The sequence below is a fragment of the Diabrotica virgifera genome, chromosome 8, assembly GCF_917563875.1.
Source record: "Diabrotica virgifera virgifera chromosome 8, PGI_DIABVI_V3a".
In the NCBI taxonomy this organism is placed as follows: Eukaryota; Metazoa; Arthropoda; class Insecta; order Coleoptera; family Chrysomelidae; genus Diabrotica; species Diabrotica virgifera.
This window is the reverse complement of record NC_065450.1, coordinates 139977544-139990426: the sequence shown is the minus strand read 5'-3', so window position 1 is coordinate 139990426 and position 12883 is coordinate 139977544. Positions and strand designations below refer to the sequence as shown.

Sequence of the window (12883 nt, the reverse complement as noted above, 5' to 3'; positions counted from 1 at the left end):
CTGACTTGCATAAATCTCAGGCGTGAGTTTCGTTTTTAACCGAGGAATGGATTAGTTAGGTGCTACTGCATGTTTTGGTGCAATACAAGAAATGCCACCCATGACGTGAAAAGATTTTCAATTTTCTGCGGATCGCCTGCGATTGCTGATTTTTTCCGACAAATAGCTTCTTTATAGGATGAACAAAACCCCAAAGAGGAAACTACATCAACCAATTTTCTTGATCCGTACTTTTTGTAGAGCAACACGGCCAATCCTACAAGGACTGGTGAGACGAATGATCTGGGCCTAACCGCCGCTACAAGACTATGAGCAAGCGCGTTGCTTTCTTCTTCCAGTTATCATACTCCCCACGTATTTTATGACGTACAACTTTTTCCATAAATGTACGTAGTGTTTCAGGAATTAGTTCTTCATTTCCTTCTAAAAACTTATCCGGTGGGGGGGTATTCCTGTGTCTCATAAACCTGGCTCCGGACATCCTCAAAAATAATGGCATCAGCCGTCTGAACAATCCGTAGTCTTTCCTCTTTTTCATTTTTAACGCTTGTTGGTACCAAGTGTCGTTCAAGATTTTGTAACCTGTGTCTTTGAAACAAACGACCGACTTCTTGTTTCGGGACATGATAATAATTATATCGCTTCCGTATTTTTTGAGTAGATGAGCTTTGGCTGTCTTTTTGTCAGGATGATATTTACCCTTGATTTGGTCTATCAACTCATCGAGCAAAAATTGGCACTCCCCATCGGTATTCACTAAATAATTGTAAACATCTTGCATTGCTCTTTCAACATCATCGGCAAATGGACCCGATTTTTTAATCTTTTTTTGAGTGATTGGGAGATTGTACAGTTTTCTCATGCATAAACTATGATACCGGCAATCAGAGGCTACTAAGTCTGAGACAGGCAAAAGACGTTTGATTATGGCTTTGCCATACTGATCATCACGTTCTTTTGCTCGTTTTATAACAGTTTCTTTAAATTTTAAAACTTGAACCTGATACACCATATTGCGGTTGGTTGTCTTTTTACTTTGCTGTTCTATAAACTCAAGTGTTATAACGAGACCACACATAAAACATTGAGTTTTGAAATTAAAAGGTGGTGCAGAACGTCTTTGAACTTGCTCCCTATCCTCCTCAACTTTCTTCAAGTAAGCGTTAATCATTTTTACATCATTGTAATTTTTACGACCTCACGCTATTAACAGCTTAATTAATCTTACTCTGTCATTAAAAAAAGAAGAAATATTGGAAATAATTCTTATTTATTAAGTAGTAGAAATGTATTATGTATTTATAAGAATCTGGGAGAAATTTATCAAATGACAGCATTCTAATAAAAAATAAAGTGGGTTTTGCAGAGACCATTCAAAATTCGCAATTTTCAATTTGCACTTAAGACCGAACGGTTCGTCTGAAAAAAAAGTAAATAGTGATATTTGTAGAGAATTTTAAGTACTTTAATTTATGTTAACAGATCATTTACTAAAAGTTAATAGTTTTCGAGATTTAAGCAAAAAAGCGAGAAAAAGCAGAAATTTTTCGCTTTTTTCGCGATTTTTTCAATGTTCCGTCACGAAATTTTGCCCGCAAACCTCATATTCGGATTTAGCAGCCCAAAATCCATATATAATGAAAGAAATCAGAACTACCCCAAAACTGTCCTAGTCAAAACACAATTTTATTGAATCAATGAACAGATGACGAAAAGACATAATCTTTAAAACAAAAACCCTATGACTAATTGGAACCAAGTAGACAATTTTTTTTTAAAATCATATAACCATTGTTTATTAACTACGAGCAGGAAATTGAGCAGATTAGGTACATTTTATACATGAGATATATCGAGAAGGAGAAAGGTAAAACCCGTTAAAGTGATGGTACTCGTAAAATACCATTATTAAAACGATGTGTCTAACAAAAAAATAGGTACACGCTAACTTGTACGCAAATCAAAAAGTTAGATACACGCGAAAAAACGTCATCAAGCCAGTGACGTCATTATTTATCGTGCGCTGTGACTGTATTTTTGGTACGCGCTAATTTTCCGTTTTTTTGGTGTGTTTAGTGTTTGTTTGATAGACAAATATTTGTGATTAAGGGAAGAGAAGAAGAACTGTTGAGATGTCTCAAACTTAATTGTAACAAATCAATGTGTATATAAAAATATATATGGTTAGAAAAATATACATTTAGTTGACATGGCTTGTACAAAATACTGTTAAGAGGCCACATTAGCACGTCATCAACATTACTTCGGGAGATACTATCACTCCTTTTTTCGAAAGTTATGCGAAACTTTGGCTACAGTGGCAATATTTGACATTATCTAAGATCAATATTGTGACAATATACTCAGAGGCGCGCTAAATGGAAGTAATAGAAAAAAATTTAAAAAAAATTAAAACTCACAATTAACAATAACCTATTTTTTCAAATTAATAGTCCAACAACTTAGTTCTACTACACAAAAATATAATAAATTAATTATAAATGAACCCTACTTCCCTATGGGCCAACCTTAACGAAATCTTAAAATAATGCACTACTGCACTGAACATATTATATCTTTGACAATATACTCATAGGCGCGCTAAATGGAAGTAATAGAAAACAATTTTAAAAACTTAAACTTATAATTAACAATAATCTATTTTTTTAAATAGTCTAACAACTTAGTTCTATTACACAAAAATATAATAAATTAATTATAAATAAACACTACTTCCCTATGGATCAACCCTAACGAATTCTTAAAATAATACACTACTGCACTGAACAGATATCGATACAGATAACAGAGCAGATAAGAGAATCGTGCTATTACACTTACAAATCCGACGCAGGTTTGTCAAAATGACAGTGACTATTTCTCTATGTTGCCTAATCAGTTATTATTTTATAATATTATGTTCGATACTTATCTTGTTAGAGATAAAAAATTACACATACTAACATATTTCTCATATTGGGCTCTATACCGCCATTCTTTACTATATTACGAATATGTGTGCCAAATATCTCGACAAAATATTCAAAATTAAAGCCCTAATCTTGGAACGCGTTTTCCGTTTTGGTGACGCGCTACTTTAGCCTCTTAAAATAATTTTTATACCTAAGATAATTATTATTGTTAAAGCTCATAAAATTATTTTTTTAATTCGTTTTCGCTTTAACCAAATAAGGGTTTGATCGGCATCTTTAGGTTTTCCTTTTATTTTAATTTTACTATTAATAAACTAAACTATCAATAATTAATATTAAAGTGTACACACGCGATTAAACAATAAATATATCTAACACCCCTGTTGAGCTGCCCCCCTCACTCCACCTTGCAGAAATTAAAAAATAAATAGTGCTAAATTACGAGCTATATAATATGAGCTTTCATATTCCGCAAATTAAAATATTTGAGTTACACTGGGCAGACATTTAATATTTTTTCTGAGGGGACTCATTACTTAAGAATAGAGATATTGAAACGATCTTTGCGGCAGTATTACGAGCTATTTATGAGCTTTGTGAGCAGACAATGAGCTCGATTATTGAGCTATAACCTTTCGCAAGAAAACCTCCCCATCTTCCCGGCTTAAGAGAGCCGGGAATGAATAAAATGAAAATAAAATAAAAATTCCATTTTTATTCAGTTGCAATGCGAAGGCAAAACAATCTTATTTTTCACTTAGAATACGGAGTGCAGTCCATCACTCTGAATCGACGATTTTCGACTCTTATTGGGGTCTCATCGGAGAGACGAAGGCCTGCTGCTCCATACTCGAAGTGACAAACCATGAAAGCTTACCCCCACATTGCAACTGACGTGTATGGATTAGGAGACTAGCGTCATCTGGCAATTGAAACATAAAGTTTTCAAAAATCCACTAGGAAGAATTTCCTGTAGCTGGCTGTATACCATTAATTACAAGTAAAATTTAATAAAAAATTTTGGTCTTGGTAAAAGGTATATTATTTTAAAAAACCCTATAGGGCTACAAACATCGAACAGAACGTTTTCGCTCTAAAAAGAGCATCATCAGTGTTGCCTAAAATAAGTATAACCATATTAATTATCAAAATGTTGAACTTAAAGTGATGACCAAGGTAGAATCAAAGTTTGGTTATACTTACAAGAACATGGTGAGCCAACCAAAAAATACGAAGGTCAAAGCCTTTCAAAAATGGACTAAAAGTCACATCAAAATGCTAACATAGCAAATTCCAAAGGATGGATATAATCCCTAAGGATATGGCCCTAGGATAACATATGACTCCCACACGTCACTTCTTTCTAAAATCAACCAAATCCATCCTAATATTAAGTTCACCATGGAACTAGAATCATCCCAATCCATTAACTTTCTTGACCTCACTATCACCAGATTAAATGACCATTTCGATTTCAGTATCTATAGGAAACCAACACAGACGGACCATGTCATACCCCTATCATCTAATCACCCCATTTCACACAAATATTCAGCATTTCACAGTTTCATACACCGTTTAGAAACTACCCCTCTATCACAATCCAATTACAACAAAGAATTGAACATTCTCAAACAAATAGCCTTCAATAATGGTTACGAACCTAACATCATAGATAAGTTTATCCATAAGAGACAACTGAGAGTCTTGAGAGAGGCTGCGTTCCCCAGGGATTCGACCACCAAACCCATTTACACTTCCTTACCATATCATCATGAACGTTTGTCTGGAGATATTAGAGATATTATTAAAAGATCAGTTGATAACATTCAAATTTCATTTAAGGTATCAAGTAATTTAGGACAGTGCCTTTCCAACTCCAAAGACCCTATTAACTACATGAATCGTAGCGGTGTCTATAAATTGCAATGCTCTGATTGTGATGCCACATATATAGGGAGAACTTGTAGGTCACTTGCCTCCCGTTCACTTGAACATACTAAAAGAGAGAATACATCAACCTTCTCTCAACATCTTAAACAAAACAACCATACTCTCAATATCCCTGATAACGTATCCCTAATACATAACATTCCCGATAAAAACTTTCTGAGATTGGACCTATACGAGGATCTTGAAATAGTCAAAGAGAAACAGAGAAGTCCAAATTGTGTTAATCGCCATGTGTCTTTCAATCGTGACTTTCAACCGTTACATCGTCAACTTTTCTCATAAATCACATTATAAATCTGTTTCTTATATTACTTTGTTTCTCCTAATTATTCGCATCTACCAATATTGTTCTATTTCTTTCTTTTCTCTTCTTATTCACACACATCCACATGTTCACTCAATTTTCGATAATCATCTAATCCTTTCTTCAAAAAAATTTTTCTTCTCCCAAACAAAGCAATTTCAACTATATCCGCAACATCCATTTGTCACAACTTGTACACAACTATATCTATTCAATATATATCCCATTCTCTCCACATCATCTTTTCAAACCGTTTTTCGTTTAGTGTCCAATCATAACTATTTCATTCTAAACTAAATCAACCAATAATACTGTACAATATATCTTTCAAGTTTCACACATCTAGTAGTTATTCCATTCAGCCAACCTTTCATTCATTATTTGGTTTGTTTGGTTGCCTGGTCTCTGGAGTCCCCAGTCTCTCAATAATGTTCATTAGTCTCAATAGTGATGTCTAATTTAATTTATATACCACAAACTCATCTATCTCAAATAAACACAATTTTTAATTTTCTCATATACTCAATAATCTTACTCAACACTTATCTTCATCTGACCCCACTTTAGTTGTAGCTTAGACACTTTCATCCAAGTTTTTAATTTTTCTTTGCCCTAGATGTTATTTAACATAAAAGGACAGAATAAAGAAATTTGGACTAAGCTTGTAATACAACCTTTTCAGTCTTGTAAATTTGTGTTGATGAACCCATCTATATTTTATTAATTTATAAATAAGATTTTGCATTTACAACTTTTTCAGCATTTGATATCACGACCCCTAATTTGTCTCTAGTTTTTCAGCCAGTCTCTCAGCCATCATTTGTGTTGGTTCACAAATATAAATTATCTAATTTCAAAACATAAACCATACATTACATTATCTGTATGTTGTTTTGCCTACCTTTCTTCATCAATTTACGTACACTTCATTGATGATTGTGGGTACTCAAATTCCCCCCTTCTATTTTACATCTAGATAATCTATTCTCACTAACTCTTTATTTTTATAATTCCAACACACTGATGTTAGCTGTTATCATTGCTTGTACTATAAACAACTATAAATTTAGTAGCTGTGTAACCAATTTTTCATGATACTTCAAGTTCCATTGACAATTGTTGTCTTGACATCAGACAGATTCGCTTTTGATATCTCACATCTTAGTTGCCTGTCAGCTCTTGTAACATAATGACCTAATTTGTTACCTTTGACCCACTTACAACGTGTGGGAGTCATATGTTATCCTAGGGCCATATCCTTAGGGATTATATCCATCCTTTGGAATTTGCTATGTTAGCATTTTGATGTGACTTTTAGTCCATTTTTGAAAGGCTTTGACCTTCGTATTTTTTGGTTGGCTCACCATGTTCTTGTAAGTATAACCAAACTTTGATTCTACCTTGGTCATCACTTTAAGTTCAACATTTTGATAATTAATATGGTTATACTTATTTTAGGCAACACTGATGATGCTCTTTTTAGAGCGAAAACGTTCTGTTCGATGTTTGTAGCCCTATAGGGTTTTTTAAAATAATATACCTTTTACCAAGACCAAAATTTTTTATTAAATTTTACTTATAAAGTTTTCAATCCTAATAGCAACATTTATAATATTGAAAAATATTACTAAAAGATTTTTAAATTGAAAACTTATTGGTCCATTTCCCTGGTGACACCTCCATGGCTTCTAAAAATTGCAAGCCAGATGGATGCTGAAGCGAAGAAGACAAGAGGGAATTCAAAAACTTACAATTCACGATCCCGTCTGTTCAGCTGGTAAATTCCAACGGAAAATGGACCTAGTTACTCAAAGGAGTAAAGACCAATATGAAAATAAAATAAAAATTCCATTTTTATTCAGTTGCAATTTACCTCTGAATATTTACCTCTGAATAAAATGAATTATTTTGCGACTACATAATCGTTTACTAATTTATTAACTCGCAAAATACGCGATTAGTAAACGATATGTGTTGCCACTCACCGTCCTTAATGTGAAGACATAATAAAACGTTATGTGATAATTGTTGCCCTTTAAGGGTTTTAAATAAATATACCTTTTATAAAGTAAATGTTTCATTAAATTTTACTTGTAATTAATGGTATACAGCCAGCTACAGGAAATTCTTCATTGTGGATTTTTATAATTTAATTACTTTTTTTAATAAGCTAGGAGTGATGAATCTCTAAAAATTAAAATTTATTTATCCAAGTTGACATTTTATTACAAGTGTTCTTAATTGGATGTTTGCGGGTACGATGACCAATAGATTAATTTAATATAAGAGAGAGCAAGCAACCTGGGCGCACTGCCACATTTTCAATGCGCTCATATAAGCAAAAATGTGATCTGAAAAAATTGGGCAGGACTCCAACTTTATGATTCATTTTTTCTTCGTTTCTATTTAATCTAGTCAGAGATTTAATCTCGAGACTTAATTAATATAATAAGAATTAAACGAGACTAACAAGCTTGATTTTGCTGAGAATATCAATTTTGGGACCCCAAAAAAGATTCAAAAAGTTTGCCACTCCTACTCCTGAGCTTCCTCCTAAAAACCCCCTCGTAGGGGCACGGAAGACATCGATTTAAATTTATCGTGTTAAACAGGTCTACTATAATGTCTAAGGTTTCATCATTTATGCATTTTAAACTTTCTACTGCGATTTGATCTGGACCTACTGCTTTACCATGTTTGCTGTTTTTTAATGCCATTTTAATTTCCTCTTTTAATATCTTCAAAATACTATCATCTTCTACTTGTATTTCCATCTGCTTTGTTTTATTGTCTTTGAACAATTCATTGATGTATTCTATCCATCTCTTTAATTTTTCGTTAGTACATATTTAACACAATTTTCCCATTTGTATCTTTCATTATTCCATGAGTTAATTCTTTATTTTTTTATGTGTGTTAAAACTATCATGTCTTATCTGGTATTCTTCTATTTCTCCGCATTGTTATTTTGCTTGTTTAATTTTGTATTTTATTTGTTTATCCACTCTTTTGTACATCTGATTATCTTTGTTTTTATGTTGACGTCTTTCTTCCATTAAATCTAAAATTTCCTCCGTCATCCATTGTTTCTTTTTGTATCTGGTTGGTGTGAGAATTTCTTTTTTACTTTTATCTATTTATGTCTTTATTAATAACCAACCGTGTTGTATCCGATCAGTATTTTGCAGAATTTGTTCTTTAACATTTTTTAATCGATTATTGATTTCATGTGTCAAGTGATATCTTATGCTTATGAGTGGTTCCTTAATTTACTTGTATCGATTTTTGCATCTATTGTTCTTCGTCTTATTTTCATTTTGAGCCTAATTTTGGGTCACTACTGGGTTATGATCTGATTTTATGTCGGCACTTAAATATGTTTTTGCAGATATAATTATTACATTCCTATATCTTTGTCTAATTAATACATAGATAGTATATTTGGTTTCTGACAATTCTCTCTTCTTGTGCGGGTCTATTGTATTCTAATGCTTTCTCTGTAATTTATTTAATGACAAATATTACATCTGGGCACGACATTCCCGTGCGGAAACCTTGTTGCTCACCTGCTAAGTTTATGAGCGGATGTATTCGTTCTTGCAGAACTTCAGCTGTAAGTTCCAGGGTAGTATCTAGCAAATTAGGATTAACTCGATTGTCCTCCATTCTTGTGGTATTTTATTGTGTCTTATATTCTTGTTAATTAATGTTGTCAGTTGATCCGTCATTTTCGCTCCACCATTTTGAACAATTCATTTGGTATCCCATCTTTTCCTGCAGCTTTTCTGTTCTTTCTTGTTCAAGTGCCATCTCCGCGACGGAAAATGCTACTCGTTCGACATTTGTTCCGTTTATGAGGAGATTCTCGATATTTCTTTGCGTTTTAGATATTCTCATAAATTTTGTCTTCTTGATGTTCATTGTTAGACAGTATTCTTGGCTTTCTTGGATATACATCGCTATTATATTCACCAGTCTCTGAATTTCTTCAATAGTTTCGGCTAAGATGACAGTGTTTTCTGTTCTGCAAAGTGTTTTTGTACTTCATGCTTGCTTATGTGAACTTCTTCGTTCTGTATAACTTAGTCTCACACAAGAATTGTCTTTGAATAGTCAGTACCACACAGTGCCGGATTAACCAATATTCAAAGTAAGCAGTTGCCTAGAGGCCTCTGCCTCAAAGGGGGCCTCGCAGGGCCCAAAATGAAAAAATAAGTATTAGATTTAAATAAAAATTATAAATCATATTATGTTGAAAAATTCAAATATCGCGCAATACCATAAAATTGATGGTGGACCTATAAAACTATACATTACAATGCGTACTTTTGTTGACATAGAAAGTCTATGTTGTGAGCAGAAGTCGCTAATGAATGCCGTTTGGTAGAAGGGACAGTACTGCCTATTAGTCTGCACGGTTTCTTAGAAAAGTGGTAAGAGCAAGAGCAACAAATGAGTCAGCGCCCCCTCACTACCTTCTTCTTCATTACCCATGCCTTTCTCTACATGTCAGGAAAATAAAATGGTCTCCAGACTCATTTATCTAAGATTAACAAAATTGCAATTTACATTTTTTGTGCCGCACACTCGCTTTAGTTGGAGTAAGTACTGCTAAAAGTTGCGTTGGGCCCGTTGGAGCAATATCGTATTTAGGATTTGTTTAGTCCGTGTACAACTTTTTTCAATCTCTACCCACCGTTGGGAAGCTACGATCAAATGCATGAAACTCAACTAAGCGATCCCATTCGTCACGATCTAAACCTTGTCCTAAAAGAACAAAGAGCACTAGATGAACTGCAAGGGCTGATGCAACAAGAGCTTTATCTAAAGGTTACCATACCTTCTGCTCTTCATACTCTGCCTGAAGACCCTAATCAGAAAACTGAAACAGTTCATGAGGCTAAGTGTTTGTTGAAAGAAATGTCAAAACAGAAACATTCATAATTAATGAGTTTTGGGCAACAATTTTAGAACTCATCAACACTGTCAGTAAATCATTTCAGAGACAAGAGGTTGAACTTGAAACTGCAGTTCATCTTCTAAAATGACTTTTGGAGTTCTTAAAATCCCAAAGAGACAATTTTGCGTACTACGAGCAGGAAGGTCTGCGATCTACAATACTCTAAATATACCCACACGTGAGTAAACAAACTATACTGATGATATTGAACCTGAAATTTAAGATGAACTAATTCAAATAAGTTCAAATATTGTATAGTCCATCTTCAGAAATTGTAGCGAAAACAATTTATTCCTGCTTCATAGTCTTTTTGGGCTATTTATAAGAACAAATTCGAAGCTTCGAAATTTGTCAGTAGCTTGTAAGATTATTACGCTAATGATTACAAATGCCACAGGCGAACGATCATTTTCAAAAATGAAAATTAATAAAAACTGTCACCGATCGACAGTGGCACAAAATAGACTAGGATTTCCATCAATTATGGCTATTGAGAATGATGTGCTCGAAAATTTTGAAGTTGAAAATATTTTAAGTAGTTTTGTTTCTAAGAAACTCTTCTATGAAAAGTTGCTTTATAATAATTATTACAAGGCTTTGAAAACTCAAACTAAAAAATTTAATCCATAATTATTTTTTATTACATAATTATGTAATCATGATAATGTTATTTATCAGAGTGAGTAATAACCATTACATGTGTTTAGAATACTATACTTTTTCTACGACCTTCTTTTTTTTCATTGTTAGAACAATTATTATACTTTAAAATTAATTGTTCGTTTATTGATAACAAAAAAAAACTAAAATAATCTTTTATTACAACATTTAAACAAAATTATATAAATAAACAGTTTCTTGACTATTTCTTTGTTTTATTTCTTCAAGCAACACGTTTTACAAAATGAAACAAAAATTTAAGTGTAAATCTACAAAATGTCCACTAAGATATCAAAGAATTGCCGCTCGGAGGTGGAGTGATTATCCGAAGTTTTGGGGGGAAAAGACAAAAGTTTCTTAAAGGGCCTCCTAGCTTGGGTTGCCTATGGGCCTTAAGATTCTTAATCCGAGACTGGTACCACATACAGATGAAAAGCGGATAGCTCATCAATGATCTCAAGTTTGCCATTTATTGATAAAAATAATATTACCTTATATATTTTTTACTAACCAATTTATTTCTGTTTTAGTCATCCAGAAAACCTCGCCAATAGGAGATGTGGTTCTTTTCGACAGTAAGTAAAACAAAATTCAATTAATAAATTCGTCGAACAGACTAAGCCACTGTAAAGATATACATGGTGTGCCGAAAAGATTGGTCATAAATTATACCACAGATTCTGGGGTCAAAAATAGGTTGATTGAACCTCACTTTATATACAATAGTGCACACAAAAAAAGTTACAGCCCTTTGAAGTTACAAATTGAAAATCGATTTTTTTTCATATATCGAAAACGCTTCGAGATTTTTTATTGAAAATGGACATGTGGCATTCTTATGGCAGGAACATCTTAAAAAACAACAGTGAAATTTGTACACCCCATAAAAATTTTATGGGGTTTTGTTCCCTTAAACCCCCTCAAACTTTTGTGTACGTTCCAATTAAATTATTATTGTGGTACCATTAGTTAAACACAATATTTTTAAAACTTTTTGCCTCTTAGTATTTTTTCGATAAGCCAGTTTTTATCGAGATGTGGGTTCTTTTTTAATATAAATCCTTTATAAAAGGTATATATTTAAAATCCCTAAAAAGGGCTACATCACAATCACATAACTAGTTTTCGACTGGTTTACCAGTCATCATCAGTGCTTACGTGAAGTTTACATGCTAACCACCAAGATATAGTTTAACAAAAATATGTGGGTCAAAGCCCTGTATAAGTGGTCCGTTAAGGAAACATCAGGTAAATATGCCAATTAAAGCATGGATGTTTAAACTATTTTAATATTATGCCCCAGGTAACATCTGAGCTGTGGTGTAACTTGATTACATGGTGAAAGTCTGGTAGCAATTGACGGTTTTGTATTACATGGTATACAGCCAACTACAGGAAAACTTTTTCCTTGTGGACTTTTTTAATATGTTTACATAAAAATTTTATGGGGGTTTCGTTCCTTTAAACCCCCCAAATGTTTGTGTACGTTCCAATTAAACTATTATTGCGGTAACATATTGCTTCTTATTATTTTTTCGATAAGGCACCTTGTATGTAGATGTGGCTTCTTGATTAATATGGTTCAAAATATACCTAAAAAATGTAAATTATTAATAAATTTTCATATTACTACCAGGTCTATATAATCGTACTTAATTAACCATATACAAATATGTGGTGGATTTAACAAATATTCAAAATATTTCGATAAAAACCATATACAGTGCTATTCAAAAGTCCGTACCCCCCTCGTATCTTTTGAACGGTTATACCTATAATAATTAAATTTGAAGGGAGGAAATAAACGGACGTAAGCTTCTTAACTAGTCATGACAGGTGCCGTAATAGTGACAGATGACGTTACAGAGCCACTGTGACCAATAATTTTAAATGGGACCTTATGGCAAGTGATACCTCGTTTGAAAGGTATTGAAAAAACATATTCAGTCATACTTTTTGGGTTTAGTTGATTTTGATTTTGGTGAATAAATTAAATAAATATAATATTGTAGTTTCCCATTTAATTAATAAAAATTCAAATGTCCGCCTATGGTCTTTTTGTCAAAAAAGTTG

The 12883-nt window shown here is 33.0% G+C and overlaps 1 protein-coding gene across 2 annotated transcripts in view; it reads left to right on the top strand.

Moving 5' to 3' along the window:
* The window catches only part of LOC126889381 (rab11 family-interacting protein 4), a 330965-nt gene that overhangs the window by 182810 nt on the left and 135272 nt on the right, over positions 1-12883 (top strand). For both annotated transcript variants that reach the window (XM_050657640.1, XM_050657639.1), the window contains exon 4: positions 11341-11385. In XM_050657640.1, coding sequence (XP_050513597.1) covers positions 11341-11385 — 45 coding nt within the window. The remainder of the gene's footprint in view (positions 1-11340; positions 11386-12883) is intronic.